A 22,569-nucleotide genomic window follows, 5' to 3' on the forward strand; every position below is an offset into this window, starting at 1 on the left:
AAAATTGTCCTATCTCTCAGCCAGTGTCAGAATGTGGAAATGTTTACAAAATGCTCATTAAAAGAAATAGGGATTGCAAGATAGAAACAAATTCTGGTGCACAAGTTTACACTAGGGAGATAAGAAAGGCTAGGCCCCTATAGGGGATTTTGTTATCCAATTACTGCAACCTGACTTTTAGGGGGAGAGGAAGAGTGGTAGGGGGAGGGAGAGAGAGAGGAAGAGTTTCCAAACTTGTCTCCAGTGACAGGAGACATTTACGCTCCACAAGATAAAACTGCCACTTAGAGCCCAGGAGAGCTAAACCTTCCTGGCTTGGCCTAGGAGCTCGAGCGGAGTCATGGGCTCTCTGGTCCTGACACTGTGCGCTCTTTTCTGCCTGGCAGCTTACTTGGTTTCTGGCAGCCCCATCATGAGCCTAGAGCAGTCTCCTCTGGAAGAAGATATGCCCCTCTTTGATGATGTTTTCTCAGAGCAAGACGGTGTTGACTTTAACACACTGCTCCAGAGCATGAAGGATGAGTTTCTCAAGACACTAAACCTCTCTGACATCCCCACGCAGGATTCAGCCAAGGTGGACCCACCAGAGTACATGTTGGAACTCTACAACAAATTTGCAACAGATCGGACCTCCATGCCTTCTGCCAACATCATTAGGAGTTTCAAGAATGAAGGTAAGTTTTTGCGGATGAAATTTCGCTTGGATTTTTTTCAAGGCACAATAAGTAAATTTACAATGCATGGGAATGATATAGGTAAGGGTAAATACATCTATATAAGGATGTTAAATATATACGGATACACAAAAACAAGGCACATTTTGGTCTATACCAATTATATAATCATTTCAGAACCTCAAAAAATACTTACAAACATCTTTTAATCCAAAGCCACAAAATATCTATCAATTTGACACCATAATTGGGTCCTTTTAAAAAATGTTAATTTGAACACCAAGTAATACAAAGAATTAATGTTGGTCTACTACCATATCTTTGTCATTTTCCAGATAGGCCTTGATTGCCATTTGGGCTTTTAATTAACTAAAAAATTTCTCAACTTCTACTTAGAATGAAAAGGGTAAAAACAGTCAAAAAACATCAAATTGTGATTTGTGTTTTGTTCAAACTTTAGATAAGTTTTTATTTTGTGACCTTATTTAAGAAATGTTCAAACAGGATGGAAATATATTTTAAAGATTCTTCCTAAGGCTGTGTTGTTTGATGTGTCATGTACATCCTTAAAGCACTGTTTACAGTTTCCAGGAAGTGTAGATGGCCCATTAATCATCCAGCTCATCATTTCCGTCTTTATAAAGAGCAACGTACAAGCTTTGACTTATTGGTGGGAAAAGTGTGTTTTCTTCTCTTAGGTCTTTAAATTTAGTAACTAAATCTAATGAGCTAGCAAGTTAATGTTTTTTTGTTTGTTTGTTTGTTTTTTGGTTAATATGGTCCTAGTAGGAAAAAAAAAACAACCCTGATATCTAGATATCTATGGTAGAAGCTGAAGGTCCAAAGGAACTAATTTAATATTTGCCAATTATGCTTTTATAGTCACTAACCAGGCATAAAAGAAGCTTCCCGTTAATGTTGGCCAGATATTCTTGAAAGAAGAAAGGTAATAGTGAAGAAATAGCTCAGGATTTGGAATTTTGAGAGCTGGTTGGCTTAGTGGTTGTGAATAATTAGCTGATGCCTCAGAGCCTCAATTTCCTCATCTGTAAAGTGGGAGTAATAATACCTACATAACATAGTTGAGTGACTCAAAAGAGGTTACAGATAAGAAAGCACTCCATTTACTATGAAGTGCTGATCAAACTTCAGTGACTACTAATGAGTTACTTAATATTCTAGGTACTGGAATAAATGTTGAGTAGGTATTCCTTAGTCCCTAAGATATTATCTGCCTTTAACATTGAGTTGGCTACCAAAATTTCTATTTCATAATATCTTTCTCATGGAAATGGCAAGATGAGATTACAGATTCCTTTTGGAGGTGAGTCTGAATTGAAAATGAACAACCTCCTCCTGTAAGAACCCTCCCTAATATTTCTCAGCACTGAGCCCTAAGTGTCTGGCTCAGGGTGTGGGTGAGAAAATGTTGTTTGCATCCCCCGGAAAAGTAGAAAAGTTTTCCGTTCTCATTTCTCTCATAGAGTATCTGGATGATCCAGGTCAGGATGTGGAGTTTACTGTGCTTATTATTACTGGAGATTATTGAAGGCAGGAACACATCTCTCAGTAAACAACCCAGCCACCAGCACCTCTGCCAGTCTGCAGGAAATGTGCAGCCTGAGGACAGAAATCGCACAGGGCATACCCTGTTGGCTACTATTGCCTCTCTTCTGACTCTTTGGATCTGCTTAGTGCAGCTCCCTAGGAGACAAAGACCAAAAAAGCTCCAAACCTACCCCATCTTGGGAAAAAAAAGTGCCACCTCCAAGGTGAAAAAAGCATGCCCTCAATTCCTAGCACTGCTCCTTTATCATCTTGTCATTTGGGGAAGTCAGTTATCTGCATCGAGGCTTGATTTCTTCTGGTGCAAAACGAGTAGAGAATCAATACCTGCATTATGGCGTCATTGTGAGAACCAGAGAAGATCATGCTTGCAAAGCACCTGGCATGAGAAATTTGTCAACAAACATTAGTTCTGTTGCCCTGAAATGTAACTCTTCCATCTATTGCTTACTGCTTTTGCACATGCACAGAACTTCACAGTGAACTTAGTTTTTCAAAGCAGCTTTATTGAGGTATATTTGACTTATAAAAATATAACTTATAAAAATATGACATATAAAAATATTGATGTATAAAAGTGTAATTGCACATGTTTAAAGTGTATAATTTGAAAGGTGTTGACATATGTAACATTCATTGAAACCATCACCACAATCAAGATCATGAATATATCCATTAACATCAAAAGCTTCCTTGTATGCTTTGTAATGCTTTCCTCCCACTACAGTGAGCTCTTATTTTATACTTTTCTCCCGGGTAGAGCAACCAGCCTACTCTTCCATGTTCCCTGTCCATGAAGAGTCAAGTCTCCTCCCTTCTTAAAGTGGAAGAATAGCTCCCAAGCCCAACCCAAGAACTTGATGATGGATTAAGGTCATATGTCATGCCCATAAATCAATTTAGTCTGGTGCTTGGAATCATCAACTACTCAACATTTTTAAAGCACTACCTTTGTTTAAGCCATCGTAGTAGGATAGAGACATAGAAGGCAGTTTTGAGCCATTCAAACCAGGAGGATAGCAATCTAGTTGGGAAAATCCATTCATAAAAAGATGGCTGAAATATAAGGACGTAAATGACAAGGATCAAAGGAGATATAAAGTGATCAAATGATTTCACAGGGGAGAAGAGGGAACTTTCAGATGAGAAGTAAGGGAGGCTTTTATAGATGTCAGAGCTGGATAGGTGGAGGTGAGGTGAAAGGGCTTTCCAAGGGTCAGAAGAACATGTGAAAAGGTGAAAATTACAGGGAAAAAAAGAGTGTTTTGACAGGTGGTAAAGATATCAACATAGTTAAAACAGAAGGGTTTACAAATCCATTCAATTGTTCACAAATATTATTGAGTAATCACAATGTTCCATGCACCGTGGAGGATGTATGTAAGCTATGGCTGATCAGGAGGTTAAGACCCAGATATAGCTGGTCTTGAGAGCCATGCCAGGGAGTTTAAATTTATTCTGTAGGTCAGCATTTCCCACTAGCTGTGTGTAAGATGATTTTAGGTGGTACCCAAAGAAAGCTATGAATCATGTGAAATTATTGTATAATTTTCTTAATATGGATTTTTAGCAAACACACCTAAATATCACCTCAAATCTCTCCTTTAATGAATTATGTTGCTTAGGAACAGTCTAAAATAGATAATAAGTGTAAAATAATTAGATCAAGTTAAAGAAAAATATTAAAAGATTATAATCTGGAACAGGGACTCACTGAGATCATGAACTAAGTATATACTTGGGGAAATGCTGCCAGTGATGACAGAGAACCCCCAGTTGGTGGTCCTTAGCATCTTCGGTGCCATGGAGTCCTTTGATAATCTGATGGCAAAATGCCTCCAGGGCTTCCTTGTAGACTCATTATCTGAGGCAAGTGTGCAGGAGCTTTGGGCTCACTGTAAAATATTCAGATAGGAAGTCAACGTGATAGTACTTGGAGGTATGCTTCTAAGACTAAAGGACTTTTACAGAGTTGATTCATAAACATTATTGAGTGAGTTATAGATGTCATGCCCCATGCCAGGTGCTAGGGGTACAAGACTAAGGCAACCAATCTAGTCCCAGGATTCATTTTCTCCCATTCTTCTTCATAGAGGACCATATAACCAAAAGTCAATTGCTGAGACCCTCTTGGTTTATGGCTGTCTTATTGGCCTTATCAGGCTTTGTTGCCTAGAACAGAAGTCAGCAAGTTTCTTCTGTAAAGGGCCAGACAGATAATAACTATTTTAAGCTTTGCAGGCTGTATGTTCTTTGTTGTATCTATTTAACTCTGCCATTATAGTGCAAAAGTAGCCACAGACAATACAAAAACAATGGATGAGGCTGTGTTCCAATAAAACTTTATTTCCAAAAGCAGGTAGCAGGCCCATTTTGGCCCATAGGCTATAGTTTACCAACCTCTGATCTAAATGGAGGTCTTTTAGGAAGACCAGTGCCCAGGCAACTGTATGGGGATCTCCACCCACTACAAACACAAATATTAAAAAACCATGAAGTCCTCATCCCCGAAAAGCTTCAAGAAAAGAACAATCAGCATATGTCCCATTTGGTGGCTCTTTGTTAGGAAATTTGGGGACTTGCCCACACAATCTCCAAGGTCACTCCCAGTTCTGTAATTCTGTGGCTGATGAGCTATTCAAGCAAGGTTGGCTGAGTTTTATCCCATCCATTAGACTCCCATTTTCCATTTTAGTCTTGGCAGCTGAACTCTTTTGGGCATTCTACCACTGACCTTTTGGGATTTCCTGTGTCACAGAATGCTGACATTGTGTTTGTTCTCATTGATTTTCTCCCTTCATTCTTTCTGCATTAAGCTTTGTGCATGGGAAGGCCTTCTTATTATATAAATAAGCATGTTTTTCCCTGAGACCCACTGCAAACCTGATTTTTGCAAATTTCTTTTTTCAGATCTGTTTTCCCAGCCAGTCAGTTTTAATGGGCTCCGAAAATACCCCCTCCTCTTCAATGTGTCCGTTCCTCACCATGAAGAGGTCATCATGGCTGAACTTAGGCTGTACACACTGGTGCAAAGGGATCGTATGATATACGATGGAGTAGACCGGAAAATTACCATTTTTGAAGTGCTGGAGAGCAAAGGGGATAATGAGGGAGAAAGAAACATGCTGGTCTTGGTGTCTGGGGAGATCTATGGAACCAACAGTGAGTGGGAGACTTTTGACATCACAGATGCCATCAGACGTTGGCAAAAATCAGGCTCATCCACCCACCAGCTGGAGGTCCACATTGAGAGCAAACATGATGAAGCTGAGGATGCCAGCAGTGGACGGCTAGAAATAGACACCAGTGCCCAGAATAAGCATAACCCTTTGCTCATTGTGTTTTCTGATGACCAAAGCAGTGACAAGGAGAGGAAGGAGGAACTAAATGAAATGATTTCCCATGAGCAACTTCCAGAGCTGGACAACTTGGGCCTGGATAGCTTTTCCAGTGGACCCGGGGAAGAGGCTTTGTTGCAGATGAGATCAAACATCATCTATGACTCCACTGCCCGAATCAGAAGGAACGCCAAAGGAAACTACTGTAAGAGGACCCCGCTCTACATCGACTTCAAGGAGATTGGATGGGACTCCTGGATCATCGCTCCACCTGGATACGAAGCCTATGAATGCCGTGGTGTTTGTAACTACCCCCTGGCAGAGCATCTCACACCCACAAAACATGCGATTATCCAGGCCTTGGTCCACCTCAAGAATTCCCAGAAAGCTTCCAAAGCCTGCTGTGTGCCCACAAAGCTAGAGCCCATCTCCATCCTCTATTTAGACAAAGGCGTCGTCACCTACAAGTTTAAATACGAAGGCATGGCCGTCTCCGAATGTGGCTGTAGATAGAAGAAGAGTCCTATGGCTTATTTAATAACTGTAAATGTGTATATTTGGTGTTCCTATTTAATGAGATTATTTAATAAGGGTGTACAGTAATAGAGGCTTGCTGCCTTCAGGAAATGGACAGGTCAGTTTGTTGTAGGAAATGCATATTTTCCTCTCCAGTTAAGTCCCTTTCAATGTGTTTTCTCTTTGGACTTGCCATTTCCTGGCAATGCCACCTCCCTGTTGATTTGAAAACAACCCCTAGGCAAAATACAGTGTCAAAAGACACATACTTGTGTATGTATATTTGTACATACATGAACTTATGAAAATCTTTTGGTTCTATGCAGGCAGATTATACTCATCTACATGCATGACTCACGCAAATGTGTGCATATTAAAGGCCAATGGTATGTTCTCTGTCACCTCTTCTCTGAGTAGGATTTAAGTCAGGATAATTGGCATCAGGGTTTTAATCATCCTAGGAAGTATTACCCTTCCTAAATACTCTGGAAATGTAAGTGTAGCTTTTGTCAGTTGAGTTTCTGTAGTTGCTCAGAGAGGCAGGGCCTGGCAAAGGATGCTTGAAGGGAAGGGTTAATTGATACAGAAACCAAATGGACTTAAGAGGTCTTAGAGGTACAACAGGAAAAAATGAACCCATGGAGGACCAATGTGCTCCAGAGGGCAACTCCTGGTCAAGGCAGGAAAACAGAAGAAACCAGCATGAAATCTGTTCCTGAGACAATAGGAAAGGAAGGACATGAGTACTGGCTGTTGCTGCTGCAGAGAGTAGAGAGGTTGCGAGGGCACTTGAAGGGGAGAAAGGGAGAAAGGGAAGAGGATATTGATGTTATCCTCAGAGGCTATCCTCAGATGTGTCTGTAAAACCAAAAGTGGTTCTATTTAAAGAATTAAATCTTTTGGACACAATAGAAGTATCAAAGACTAAGAGGAGGAAAATCAGAAGGGGTCTGTCTGTTGGAAGAAAGGATGTTAATATCTTTCTTCACCTGTTAACACTGTTCCCTTGTCTCCGCACCCCTGCTTTCCTCTGCTCCATCTTCTTCCTTCCCTCTTTCTTCTTTGCCCTAGTGCCTCACGCCTTCCTCCCATCCCTGTGTCCCTGCTCTTCCCTGGCCTTCATGATGCATGCTGTGAACTGGAAAGGGACACCTAAGTGCCTTTGCTTTCAGGGTGAAAGGAGTTAGTGTTCTAATTTCTAAATCTTCCCCGATATTCAATTTGAATTTATTTTAATAGTATCCTTTATCAAATGTTTTGTTCATGAAGAATACTTAGATATAAGAGAAAAGAAAACCAGAATAAGTAAGTATAAGAAAAAGAGAACCGGAGTCCAAATGAATGGATTTAAATAAACAAATTTATGAATAGACACACAAGCAAATGACTCAAAAGCCAAGCCTGAATTTTGAAATCATGATTGTTTCATGGTAGAAACCCAGTAACTTTCCCATCTTCTCATCTTACCATCTTCCCATTTTGCAACTGGCCAGGACTGAAAGTGGTGAGGAAGTGTTCTGCACAGGAAGGGTCCGGTGGGTTTTCCTGGCAGGTGGCAGCCTCCAGTCTTAACCCCTAACCATTTCCCTCTACCTGGCAAGCATATTCTGGGCTTTGTGCAGGAGGAACCAGAGCAGAGCAGTTTCCAAACTGTTCCAGCATCTCCAGGCAGGGAACATGGATGGTTCCTGTTAGAACCAGGAATGTGGTTTCCAGTACATCATCCCCCATTCACCCCTACTCATCTTAAGGAATGCTTCCTTAAGACGTCTGACAATTTTTTCTTTTTTTTTACCCTGGAAAACAATCAGTCCCCTTTTACAAATCTCTTAAAGTTATAAACTCAAACTGCACTAGACAATAGAGGCAAGGAAAACTATTCTGAAGAAGGCCCAATTTGAACCTCAGCTCGCTAGATCTGTTGTCTGCTGGGTGAATCCTGGGGAATTCATTGCTCGTGGAAGAGTGGTATTTTGACTGTCAGTGGGTATACAGTGATTGATGCTTTGAGAAAGCCATGCAACTCAGAATCACTATTTGTGGAACAGCCTCCGTATAACATGATGTGTGTATGTGTGTGTGATGTATAGCTGGCTTTGAATAACCACGCTTAATACCCTCAGTGGAACGTGGTGCATCCTTCATACTCCATGGTACACAATGTATACTCACATACTCCAAGGTACTTCTTATCCTTTCTAAAGGACACTGTAATAGATACACAGTAAAACCTCAGCTGACCAGGTTAGTCCTGGTTAGATAAAAATTAAGCAAATTTTCTTTATGTCTAATACATATGACAGCGGTGTGCCGGTAAATCCCTTACAACCAGCAATCCAGGGGGAGAAAAAGCCCTGATTGGTGGATTTCAATGCTGTAAACCCTCCTACATGGTCTATCTTGAGCTACCAAGGTGATGTTAACTGGCTTGCAAAACTTCTAAAACCTAAGTCAGCTCTTGGGAGCTGTGCACAGGTGCTGGCACACCGCTGACATTTACTATCCCACTGACATTAGCACACCGCTGACATTAGCACCCTGATACTAGAATGTTAAGGATGTGCCAGCCCTGCTTTCCACTATGTGCGCTGCTGGCTCTGGGCTTCTGGAGAAATCTTGTCTCGAGCACTTATAGTCACTCTTCTGTTAAAGAGATATGAAAATATAGGCTGTTGGCGATCAGGCTGCATAGCCCAGTTGTTTCTTTCTGCCCATCCAGATGTAAACCTGCATTTCTATGATTTTCTGCTTCCCTGTGGAAAGGGAGTGCAGAGAGCAACATATTGTTATTCAAATGTTGCTAGTTGTATTTTTTTGGCTTTCTTTTTGTCGGAAGGTGAAAAGACACAGCCCGTGGAGTTCTCCCAGCTCCCACCGGAACCCCGGCAGCACACTGGCGTCGCTTCCAACTCCTGCATTGACAGGAAGCCAGAACATTGTCAGATCCTTAAAAAGGTAGAATCTTACTAATGTTTCTCTGGTCATAGACCTTCTGCTAGGTCCCATGCCAGTTTTTTTTCCCCCTTTTATTGCAGAATTATCATCACCGAAGTTGATATAGCCAAACAACTCTTGAGAAGAATTATAGCAGAGGGACTTGGGCAGCCCGCAGCCAAAATATTCATGTAAGAGTTTCTAGGCTTCCCACTATTTATTGATTGATATATTTATTTTTGTAAAATATTGTAGAATACCAAATATTTTATTTTTATGTCTGTGATTCCCTTTTGGATAGAGAGTCTTCTGGGCTTCAGAGTATGGCTCACATATAATATATGGCCTGTATTTCCATCTCTCTCTTTTTGCATCAGAATGTTCTATTGGTTTAAGGAATCTTGCCATAGCTTGCCATAATTTTGTATATTTGTGTCTTGTAGGCATGCTGTGCCTACAAGCATGCTTTGTAGTATATTTTCTGGTTTGTAAATAGTACAGTTTTAACTGAAGTGTAGATGTTCCAGGAAATATTTAACCAATACATTGTCATGCAGTTTCATAAAGTGATGTTGTCAGTTTATTGTGAGAGGCAAATATTGTCAGGCTGTGAGAGAATGTGATTGCTACTCAGTAAATGGAGATGCTATTTAAATGAATCTTTTCATCCCCCAAAGCTGGTACTTCCCCTCTGAATTCACCTATTGCCTTCACTGACCCAGAAATTCAGAGATGTGATTGGTCAAATTCATTTGTAATTGGACCAATTACTTCGTAAATGTCAAAAATGTTAGCTTAGTGATTTCCAAAAGAGTCAGCCCCAAAGTGCCCAATTCTTTCCTGATGTGTAAATTTTGGTCTCGGGAATTAACGACAAAAACCTTTTTTTTTAACAACTGTTACTAAATGTTTCAGTATTTGTTATGATTTATATTCTTCAAGTAAAAGATATTTTCTTATAAGAGAATTTTATGTATTCTTCTTACTTGATTCATCAACAGATTATGAAGCCTAGCAGTGTTCTAGCAAAACCTTTTTAACTTGCCTGGAACACAGAAGGGATGTTGCCCTTTTTAAGGTTGTAGATCTTTTCAGAGTCACTGTGGGTCATTCTTAACCCTTTGCAGTTCTGCAAGCTCACATATGGTGCAAGAGGAAATGCTGGTATGACTCTGTGCATTTTCTTGCCCCCAGACAGGAACAGTTGATTTCATACATTAAATGGAAGGTAGATGTGACTATGCAAGAGAAGTATACAGGGGTGTTTCTGCATGTGAAATATTTTTCATAAGTTAAAAACCCATCATGGAATAACTGTTTGTTGTGATCAGCATGTTTTTATCACACATGAGCACTGGTTTTGTGAGCACCTGACTTGATAGTGGTGGGGCAGCCAATGTGCCAGCGCCCGCCTACTGAGCATTCGTGGACATTGGAAATCAGCGAACACCACAGACACACCGAACCAGCTGATGCACGGTCATGTTCTCGGGTAAAACCTGTTCATTATCCATGTCCAGATTTGTATAGTTATCACTAGACTAAAATGAAGATGGAAATAAATATTTTACCCTATGTTCATGAACCAAATGTGTACATTCAGAGTCTTTTTAAGTAAAATAAAAAAATTATTTTGGTGATAATTATTTGCAGCTTATTTTTCCTTGAGGTGAGATATTTAGTTTTGCACATACCCCACTTTTTCATGTTTCTACTTGATAACATATCCAGATGGAATAAAACTAATTGCTATATTAATAAAGAATGGTCTGAAGAAACCATAAGTTGCTTTGGACTTGTAACTGACCTCAGTAGAGAGTGGGATTTTGTAGCTCCACGGTTCTCCCACTTTATATGACTTTGTGTAATTCCCATTAATGCCACAGGCATTCATAGAAAATACAGTTGGCTCCCTTTTGTCAGTAGCTGGGAAGTATTTCTTCTTTGAATACCAAAGGAGGCAGATTAGAGGTAACAGTCCTGGCCAACAGACAGACCCTGCTGCTTTTTCAAGAAGGAAATTCATTCTTATGGCAGAATGTGGAATTTGAAGGGCATAGGGATAGCCCCAGGTAGAATAAAATCTCTTCCATCAGAAAATCATCCTGCATCACTTTTTTTGAGGGGAAGCCTCCAGTGTCTCAGCTGGCAGGCTGAATCTAGCAAGTTTGTCTGAGGGAAGCACAGCCTTCATCCCCGGATGAGCACTGATAAGGTGAGACATGGCTCTCCCATGGAGGAAAGGGAGCTGAGAGCCCAAGATTGGGCTGAGCCCAGGACTGGACTAAACAGGCCTGAAAAGCCACTCCTGTAACTTGATTTTGAATTCTTTAGCAACCTATTCATTCTCTTCTTTAAATAAGTCCATTTATAAAAGTCTGTCACAATGTGGGGTCTGGAACCCATCTCTGCAATTGGTTTGACCTGAGCACAGCTATGCTGGACCAGCCGCCTTGTTCTGGGATTTCTTTCCTACTGATACAGCCTGGAATTGCACTAGGCAGACACACAGCTGCAAGTTATTTGGGGGGTAGTTTGTTTACAAAGTAAGACAAAAAATTGTTTTCAAAGCTCACATTATACATTTGTAATATGTTACAGGTTCTAGTAGTACTCCTGATGTGAATTGAACTTTGTGGTGTGGGGAAATCATGTCATGAGATCTCTGCAAGTGACTCCAGTCACATGAACGAGAACCCACTTTTGTATAGAAGTGACTATTTGTAAATAAGTGGCCTGTTTGGAGAAGGTGAGAGCTTGTTAACTTGGGTGGTTATAAATGGATTATGTGATTATCTCCGACTCACTCTCCTGAACTGTCAGTTTACAAGAAACAGTTCCTGCCCTCTCTTAACCTTCCTCAGACCATTCACACAGATCTAAAGTAGCTCATCTGATTTCAAGAAGAAAGCCCAGAAATACAGGGGCACTGCAATATGTTTTTACTCTTAAATGTGATTCTGAGAATCTTATAAAAAATTTAGGCCACTCAGTTCAAATTAAGATTGATGGGAGGTGTGAAGTACCATTATCAACTCAAGATTTGCTAGAAAGTTGTCACACACAGAACACTGAGCCCACTTCCTTGCACAGCATGGGAATGGTTTTAGAAAATTTAGTTCTAACTTCTTATTAGTATCTTACCTAAAATGCATACCATAACCTTACTAATTATGAGGAAACATCAGATGAACCTATTTTAAGAAGATTCTGCACTCTTAAAAAGTCAATGAAAGGCAAAGAAAGATTGAGAAACTTATAGATTAAAAAAGACTAAAGAAGCGTGACAACTAAGTGCAGTATGTGGTCCTGAATTGGATCCTACACCCCTCAAAAACTGGCCAAAACACATTATCTTTTTGCTAAGTCCACTGCTGCCACAGCTGGTAGAGAGTCCAACTTCATCCATTGTATGCTCTCAAATGACAGTCATTTGTAAAAATCTTCTGCATGGTTATTGCTCTTTTTCTGAAACTGTGAGAAGCTATACAGGAGTAACTAGGCTTTTGCTCAATGCAATGTCCAAGAAGCAGGCAGACAGCATTAAAAATGAAACCTTTCTTTGCCCAGTAGCCAAACTCAATGCAAGGAACAGAGCTGAAGGGAAAGTGTTCATCACATGGCAAACCTGATGTTAATAAATGAGCTGCAATAAAACATTTTCCTGAAATAACCAAGCTCAACATGCTTTTCAGGCAATAAGCCATCTGTTTCAAGTGTTTAGAAAACGGATCTCCAATCACTGGTAATTTAAACTTCCTTATACCCCAGTTCAATGTTTGATAAGGAAAGAGTGCTAACAGGATGGGAACTGAGTTACTATATTAAGAAACCCAGCAAGAACAAAAAACAGCCCCCTGCAGCTATTTTGTTTATGCTCCAGACCCATCTGTTTTAATTAACGTAATATTTACATGAGACCAGCTCCTATTACATCTTTTGCTTCAAATATCATATGTTTTATTCTTTGTTGTTGTTGTTGTTGTTCTTACTTTTAAAAGAGATCCTGCAAAAGCACAGTTGCAGACTATGCCTGAATGAGGTGTACGCCGTGGAATTACACCTGCATTCTAGCTCCACAGGGCCAGGCTCACCTGCTTTGTGCAGTTTGGGGTCAGATATCAGGTTGCCAGATGAAACACAGGATGCCCAATGAAATACGAATCTAAGATCAAACCATGAGTAGTTTGTTTAGTATAAGTCTGTCTCAAATGTTGTACAGAACATACTTATACTAAATAATGTTTGTTGATTACCTGAAATTCAAATTTTGTTGGATGTTTTTATCTGCTGAATCTGGCAGCTTAAGTCAGATATTGCTCAGAAGGTTACATGAGTGGAAAGAGCCACAGAAAGATGAAGTCGTTTGCCTTTCCATGCCTAGAAGGGCTATTCAGAAGATGACTAATCACAAAGCATTAGTTTGTTTACACTAAACAAATTATTTTAGTAAGGTTCATCATTGAAGAATAGCTTTGAGATTTGAAGTGGAAATCCCCTTGACCATGTCTGCCAATGCTAAAAACAGTAGTAACACCTCAAAATCATCATCCCCAGTTTATACGTGAAGAAATTGAGTCACAGTGAAGAAGGCATACTCTTGGAGGTCATTCAACTAGGCAGAAGCAGAACTGGGATTGTGAACCCAAGCAGCTCACTTCCAGCAACCAAGCCCTTCCCTGCTCTGCCATGCTGCCTTCTACTTAAAACCACAAAAGTAGTGAACTTTCACATCCATTTTCCTACAAAGTCTGTCAACAAACTGGAAACCCCCAAGCTGTAGCCAGGCAACACTGAGTGGGCCTCATACCTCAAGATCCAGGCTGCCTACCGTCCTTCCATCCCTCCCCTGGGGCTTTTTCCTGTCTCTTGCTTTCCTTCCCTCTTTGGAGCTGTTCTTCGCTACTACATCTTTGAGAGTTTTCTCCCTGCGATACAGGTGCTTCCTCTTCCTGCCCTTTCTCAATGTATGGGACCCATAGGTTAAGAGCTCACTGAGAATTCTGCAGAGATAGACACGGAGTCATGACAAGGACAGAGCAGAGTCACATGCACAGGTTGGATAACCCTATAGAGACCCTGGGGCACTCATTTGGTCTCTGAGTCCTCTCGGCTCCTCATCAGAATTGCCCAGACATTTCTCTCAAGGCTGGGAGCCTAGAAGGTGTTGGGTGTGAGACCAGGATGCTCAACCCACAGCTCAAGGAGGAATCAGGCTGACACTGCTGGCTGATCTCATGCCCCAAAGATTCTGCCAGGGTCCTGGCCAGCTGTGTCTTTTCAGCATTTTCCCCTCCCTCTCTTAGGAAATCTGTCTGTCAACTAACTGGAAACTCCCAACCCTTAGTGAGGAGACACCACATGGACCTGAGAGGTTTTTCTTTCCTCCTCAACCCCCACTGGGGAAGAGGCATGTTTCCCCAGAACTTCAGAAGATTCTCAACTGAACTGACTGACGTTTTCACTACCTTTCCTGGGGGTCTCTCCAACACCAAGTCCTGAAAACCCTACCATCAAAGATTCTCTTTTTTTATGTTGACTTCACCTATTTTAGATTTTGCTATATTCATTAAAAGTGAAATTCCTGGAGAAAAGGCTATGCACATTTAAAATATATAATTCTGAGAGATACTACCAAAAATGGCTCTCCAAAATTTTACATCAAATTATAATCCATCAGCTGTGTATAAGAGTACTATTTCTATAGTTTCCAATATTCAATACTATTGCTTTTCCCAATGGACCCTGTTATGGATTGAATTGTGTCCCCCCAGAAAGATATGCTGAATCCCTAATCCCACATACCTTAGAATGTGACATTATTTGGAAATAGGGTCTTCATAGAGGTAATCAAGTTAAAATGAGATCCTTAGGGTAGACTGCAACCCAATATGACTGTTGTCCTTACAGAAAGGGCAAATTTGGACACAGAGACAGTTGGAACACAGGGAGAATGCCACTGAACATGAAGGTAAGGATTGCAGTGATGCTCCTGCAAGTCAAAGAACACCAAAGATTGCCAGCAAATCACCAGAAACTGTGGGCGAGGCATAGAACAGATTCCCCCTCACTACTATCAGAAAGAACCAACCAAGGCTACACCTTGATTTTGGACTTCTAGCTTCTGAAACTGAGAGATGAATAAATTTCTGTTGTTTAGACCAGTTTGTGATACATTGTTACAACGGGTCTAGAAAATTGTTACAGATGCTAAGTACAATAATTCCTTGTTATACATTTATTTCTTTAATGATTTAAATTGACTTAAAATTAAAATTTAATTCTTTAATGATTGGTCAGTTTGAACATATTTTGACATATTTCCTGACCAGTTTTCTTTATTCCATAAATAAACTTTTCCTTTTACCCAGTGTTCATATTTTTCTAGCTAATTTGTTGGAATTCTATGTATTATGCACAATTAATCCTTTGTTATATGCTATGGATAGTTTTCCCAGTTTGCTGCTCATCTTTTAACTTTTTAAAAATATTACATTTTGTTGTTTAAAAAGTTTACATTTTTATTTAGTCAAATCTTTCAGTCTTTCCCTTTGTGGCTTCTTCACTTAGGTGCCTCATACTTAGAAGTGGTTTCTCTATTTCAAAATTATTACAAGGTTTTCTTGGCAAAATAACTGTCATTTTTGGCCTGGCCTAATGAAACTGCCAAGGGAAAAAGAAAAGGTAGAAGGAAAAGGAAAGTGTTTTCTATTTTGTCTCTTCCTTGGACTATCCTAGACCAAGTTCACATCATCTGAGCCTGGAAGAAGCTTAAAGCCTTACTTTCTCTTGGGAGAGTTCTTGGAAAACCTCTCAATCTGCAGTTCCTGTGACTTGAGGGCTGGGTGCTTACTCCTACAAATCCCAGAGAACCTGCAGACCAGCCAGGCTCCTCTGTGCTAATGTCCCCTTATGCCTCCAGGCAGTCTTATCGGATGGTGCCATGATATCGTTATCTATCACTGTGTAACAAACCACACCCAAACAGTGCTTTCAACAATAACAATCATTTATTTTGCTCATGAATCTGATGGTTGATTCAGATGGGCTTGAGGAGAATATTCTTCCTTGAGATCTCATATCATCTGATGGTAACAGGGATGCCATCATTTTGAAGGCATCTGGGTTGGGGCTTCTTAGATCTCCCTGTCTGTTCCCTCCACGCTGTCTTTCTACACAGCTACCTCAGGGTAACCAGAATTTCTGTTCAGAAATGAGAGAGAGAGAGAGAGAGAGAGAGAGAGAGAGAGAGACTGTACTGGCTTTTATTACCTAACCTTGAGAGCCATGCAGCGTTACTTTCTCCTCACCCTGTGTGGTAGGAGTGAGTCACAAGACCAGCTTATAATCAAGGGGAGGAGAATTAGATTCCACCTCCTGAAGGGAAGTGTGCTGATGAATCTTCAGACATCTTTAAAAACTCTCACAGATAAATTGTGAGACTCCTCCAAATGGATTCTCTCTCTTCTGTGTACTGCCTGTGCAGGGTCTATAGGAAACACCCCTATCTTCCTTGCCTTGATGAACCCTAAGGGTGCAAACCAGTCCCTGCTCAACAATAGCTTCTCTTCTTCGTTCCTCCACCAGACCAGGCTGCCAGGCTCTCTCTTGACCTCAGATTTCTGGGTGGGCTCAGACTTGAGTCCTCCCTGCCCCCCACCCCCAAATGTAGAAACACATATCAAGTAATCCCAGGGGTACCATTTGAACAACTCTTCCTGTACCTGAAGTGAAGGACAGACATTCCTCCTTCCCTCCCCTAAATCCCAACAATCATAGCTTGGCTAAGTAAATTAAGTTTCACCCAGAAATGAGTGTGTTGACTAAAATCAAGTTTTGAAGAATACTTGTAGGCATGGCAAATATTCCTTAATGGGATAACAATTTTTCTTTTTCTTTTTTTTTTTTAATTGGCAAGATGGATGATGGTAAAATGCACTTTTTATTTTATTTTATTTATTTATTTTATTATTATTATTATACTTTAGGTTTCATGGTACATGTGCGCAATGTGCAGGTTAGTTACATATGTATACATGTGCCATGCTGGTTAAGTCAAATCATGACCGGTCTTTAAAATTTGGTGACCCAAGGTGGCTAAATGATGTATTTAAGCTACAGCCAAAGACTACTTTCAATTATTTTGGTTTACTAGTATATTTTAAAGCTATATTTGGAATTCTTGCACTTTGAACAAAGGAATCACAGAAAAATTAAGAAACTTAACTAAGGTCTTTTTATCAATCAGCAAAAGGATTGACCACAAGATCTAGATTTCACAACTTCTAGTATTAAGACTCAACCTTTTGCAATGAAGATGTTTTCAGTGAAATTTTTTCTAAGATTTACCTCAATATTTTTGTTTCATTGAGGCAGAAAATAAATAACAAAGAAAAAAATTCAGATTCTACTAGACAATATTCTGCATTTTCTGAACTTTCAGGAATATACTTGAACAAAAGCCAGATTTTAATAAATAAATGCTGCCAAGAAATATTATTTAATAAGTAGAGGTCCACATGATGCAGCAGAATGTTATTTGCTTGAGGAGTTGCAAAGTGAGAAGCAAAGTGCTTTTGATACATCCCAGGGCATGGTGTTGAAAAGCTGCGTGTGGAGTTAAGTAAAGGGTGAAGGCAGTGCGGATTTACACGGCAAGTACAGTAACCGAGTCCCATGATCTATCACCTTTAGGTTTGTTGTTTTTTGCCATGACAACTACTTATCTTTGGTAGATGTTTTTGGATCCACAGCTGTCACTTGAGGAAGTGACTTTCCTTAACTGGCTTCACAAACAAAGACCAAATATGAAAATTCAGCAGCAGAACGAGAGATTTCCATATGGGAGATACTATGAGGTTTGTTAGAACTGCTCTTTTCGTGGGTGCACAACTGATATAGAAAAAGACACAATGGCAAATACTGGTAACTCTGATATTCACCAAAAAGATGCAGTTAATCAACCACCTACAGCTAATTTGAACCCTTTAGAGCTAATACTAGTGCTATTACTGATGTGACAACTTAAAATCAGTAATAGGAAGATTGGAATGTTTGCCTGTAACTCTTGTGCTCCAGGCAAATTAAACCAACCTGAAGTTGCAATGCCAGATTACAGACTCTTCTATGCCATCTCATCCTGTATGGCCATCTTGTTGTCCACCAGTACAGCCCTAGTTCCTGTCTTCTTCTCAGACCATCCAAGGATCCCAGGATTCTCTTTGAGCTCCCTACAACAGAATGGCAACCCCAGGGCCAAGCAAGTAACATAAAAAAGGGAAAGTCACCAGGGGACCATTGGACAGCTCAGGCCTCAGTTGTTGGGAGCAGCAACTATGCAGTTCCAGACGATTGTTACCATAATGGAGTTTAGACCTGTGTGTGCCAGATACTCCAATTTTTAAGATAAACTGGAAATATGGAACTTAAAAGTTTTTGAATTTTTCCATCTGGTTACAGAAAGTGTTTATACAATTCTTGGAAGTATAAATAATGCACATTTGTGAGTCAAATTTGGTTCCAAGGCTACATCTTTACCCTGTCTGGCCTTGAGGTTAGTACAAATACTGGGAGAATCACATTCCTCTTGACTGAGACTATGGCCTTTCTCACTAAGCCCATAGTCCTGTCAATAATGCCCAGAATTGGAACTGTTCCTTTTTGCTCATCCTTCCATTTGATGTGCAGCTGCTTTTCTTGTTAAGACTGATTAAGAGTTGGGTTGGGTGCTCCTTTCTTTCCTCATTCTAGGGGAATGTATCTCTGTTTCCTGTTGACACAGAGCCAACAGCATCCTTGAAGTTCTCAAAGAACTGCCCTTGATCCTAACATTGTTCCTATAGCCCAACATTAGAATGGGACTTTCTTCAACAAAGATGCACTCTGTTTCAATGGTTTTCAAGCTAGTTTGTGCATCAGAATCTTCTGAAGAGTAATTTAAAAATTAGATTCCCTGGTCTCACCCAGGAGAATGAGATTTAGTCAAATGGGTATGATATACGGCAGCAATTCCCAAATATTTTATTCTCAGAAGCTCTTCATCCCCTTAAAAATCGCTGACTCCAAAGAGCTTGTGTTTATCTGGGTTTTATCTATTGATATTTACCATATTAGGAATTAAAACTGAAAATTAAAATATACATGTATTAATTCATTCTAAAACTAACAAACTCATCGCACATTAATGTAAATAACGGTTGTTTGAATAATAAATGTTTTTCAAAACAAAATTAGTTTCATGAGAAGATTGGCATTGCTTTACAATTTTGTAAATCTCGTCAGTGTCTGACTTAACGTAAAACACCTGGGGGCCGGGCGCCGTGGCTCATACCTGTAATCCCAGCACTTTGGGAGGCTGAGGCAGGCAGATCATGAGATCAGGAGTTCAAGACCAGCCTGGCCAGCATGGTGAAACCTCGTCTCTACTGAAAACACAAAAAATTAGCCGGGCTTGGTGGCACATGCTTGTAGGCCCAGCTACTCGGGAGGCTGAGGCAGGAGAATTGCTTGAACCCGCGAGGCGGATGTTGCAGTGAGCTGAGATCATGCCACTGCACTCCAGCCTGTGCGACAGAGCGAGACCCTATCTCAAAAAAAAAAAAAAAAAAAAAAAGACACCTGGATTTCCCTATCTGCTTTGCATTCAATCCATTGCAGTATGTTGTTTTGGTTGAAATATGTGAAAAACACTTGTCTTCACGCAAATTTGTAGTTGAAAAAGGAAAACATATTTTAATCGTCTGTTCAGATAATTGTGCCTATTGTTCTTTGACACTACACTAAAACTTAATGAATGGTAGTTTCTTCAATGTTAGTTGCAAGGGAAAAATCTTAAATCTTTTAGTAAACTCTTTGTACTTAGTTATATTAAAAGCTATTTGTCTTGTACTTTTAATGGATCTTTTACCCACACATAATTCTATAACATTATATATTTGTTATCTGGAAAATATTTGTCATCAGACCTTCTACATGTTGACATATTTCATTAAACAATATTATCACATATCATGTGGCTTCTGGAAAACTGTTGTACGCTTGGGGAGAGAATGATATTGATACAAGCAAATAATGTCCTGGTGTTATTATGTAAATAGTTTTGACTTCTATGGACTCTCTGGTCCACAGAGCCTTCTCTAGGAAAAAACAACAACAACAACACAGTTCTTTCCTATAGATGTATAAAACTAGATTCAGCTTCAGGCTGTGCTATTAACTAGCTAAGAGACCTTAAGAAAGATTCTTTATCTTTCTATGACTAATTTTCTCAACTGTAAAATAAAAGTGTTGAACCTCAGTTGGTGTTTATTAAGGGAGTACCACTAGCAATTGAGGCAGAAAAAGTTGCTGTTGAGAGAGACTATCCCTCATGTTACATTATATGTATTATTCCTGGCTTCCCTAAATATGAGTAGCACAATACTCCACCCTCAGCCATTGTAAAAACCCAGAGCCCTAGAGAGAACCTTTTGGAGGGAGCTATTGCCTCTAGTTGAGACCTATTGGACAAAAGGAATTTTAAGTTTCTTTTCAATTCTGAAGCCAATTCTATTAAAATAGGGTAAATGACTACTTTTGAAACTATTGAACACACTTTGAATTTCTCTTTTGCCGTGTGTGTGTGTGTGTGTGTGTACATCTACTTAGGTATTATAGATGTCCTTAAATATGTTTGATTAGACAAATGTTTTTGACCACATGGAGAAATGAGAAGAGCTGGGGGTTGGAGCAGGGAAAACAAAACAGACATAGGAAACAACCCTCATATTTTCCTGGCCACCTTGTTGCAAATTAAGAATTCTTGAAATCTTTACTAGTGGATAGTGCTTTGCACATTCCCTTGTTCAGCTGACCAGAGGTGTGGAAAGGAAGAGCTAAGGTCTCCCTAGCCCGCCAAGCTTCAGGAAACCTAGATGGCCATGAGCTGGTCCCTCAGCCCTGGTTCCTTCTGCTCCTGAAGGGGCTGTGTAGCTCAGAGGGTAAAAGCCTGAGCTGGACCCAGCCTGCCCGGGTTTGAATTCCAGCTTTGCCACTTCCTGGCTACATTTCCTTAGAACGTCACTTCCCATCTCTGTGTCTGAGTTCCCTCATTTGCCTACTTAAAAGAATAAAAGCACTGGCCTTATGACTTACTATGAAGACTAAATGTGTTGATGCATTCAAGGTACTTGGAACAATGTGTGTCAATGGGTAAGGAAGCAATAAATGTCAATGAATAGCATTCCTAAGTGAAGGTGGGAAGCCCTGCCCCCTCCACTGAAAACCCTGATTCACCTTTCCCTGCTACATATTTTACTTCTTTTCCCATAAGGCTGAATATGAGGCTGATTGATTTTTACCTTACTCTTATGTGTACACATGAGGTACTGGTTATGATCTGGGGAAGCATCATTTTATAAACCTGCAGGGCGTCAGCAAAGAGCTCTCAGGGAGCCCTCCTGGTGCCATTCCCAGTGAAGGCAAAGACATTTCCCAAAGCCTAGTAGAGTCCAACAGAGCTGGCACACCAGAAATTTGGAGGATTGGAACACATATTATTAAATGTAGTTTGTCTGAAACGGTCTCCTTTAGCAATGAGTGTCCCACAGCAAAAGGCCGAAATGAAATTCCCAAGATTTTTAGTTTGGCAATGATCAGTGAGAAAATAATTCCCGATTAAAAAAATAAGACCATCCTTGACAAGACTTTTCCACAGGAAGCATTCAAAAAAGTTTGGAGGTGAATCCTGGAGGACTGCTGCCTCTTGTAAATGTGGTGGTTCCCACAAATGTCATGTCTTCTGTCTTGTCCTAAAAAAAAAAAAAATGCTTTACATTTGTGAATTCTGCCTTTTGCAGAACCTCCTTCTGAGCTCCAAAGAATTTTCACTTTCACATCACCAGAAAAATGAGGGTGGTAGGAAGATAAGAAAGCAAGGGCTCCTACTTCTTGAGTTAATTGTGGACCTATTTGTGACTTGGCTTCCGGCTGACTCACAGCTTCTGAGAGAAGAATTCCAACAAATGTGTATAGTCCATCAGCACTGCAGAGATAAGCGGAGGTGACCTCATGGCAAAGCTTCCGTATGTTTGTGTGTCTCTGAATAAACACTCTCCAGTGGGCCTTCTTGTTCTGAGTTTCTCATTTTTCTTCCTAAGTGTTCCTGACACTTGCTGCTCTTTCCTTAAGATTCTACTAATGACTGATTTAAGGGTTTAGTGTAATCGGCAAGATGGCTTTAGGGTCGCTTCCAACCGTGTGAGTGTACAAATTTATATATGTGTAGAACTGGAAATGGCTTCAGAATTCATCTAGCTGAACCCTCTTATTTTCAGAAACCAGACAGGCTAAATGAACTTCTGAGATCAGAAAACACTTTCAGGCAGGACTAGGTTGAGAACTCCCAAAACTTGACTTTCCATGACTTACTCTAAGGTTCTTGAAATTGGAGTCCATGTGCTCCCCTGGAATGATCATGTATACAAGGCACACAAAAGTTACAGAACACAATTTGAGGCATGTTCTTACAGCTTCCATTTTACACTAAGATATTTCATATCACT

General features: G+C 40.2%; 1 protein-coding gene across 1 annotated transcript; it reads left to right on the top strand.

Annotated features, from left to right (window-relative positions):
• Window positions 1–301: 301 nt before the first annotated feature.
• BMP10 (bone morphogenetic protein 10) lies at window positions 302–10,809 on the top strand. Its single transcript, XM_054475776.1, has 2 exons — window positions 302–674; window positions 5,151–10,809. Exons 1-2 carry the CDS (start codon window positions 341–343, stop codon window positions 6,089–6,091), a joined length of 1,275 nt encoding a protein of 424 aa, XP_054331751.1. The 5' UTR covers window positions 302–340; the 3' UTR covers window positions 6,092–10,809.
• Window positions 10,810–22,569: the final 11,760 nt, after the last annotated feature.

This window comes from Pongo pygmaeus, chromosome 12 (genome assembly GCF_028885625.2).
Source record: "Pongo pygmaeus isolate AG05252 chromosome 12, NHGRI_mPonPyg2-v2.0_pri, whole genome shotgun sequence".
Classification (NCBI taxonomy): Eukaryota; Metazoa; Chordata; class Mammalia; order Primates; family Hominidae; genus Pongo; species Pongo pygmaeus.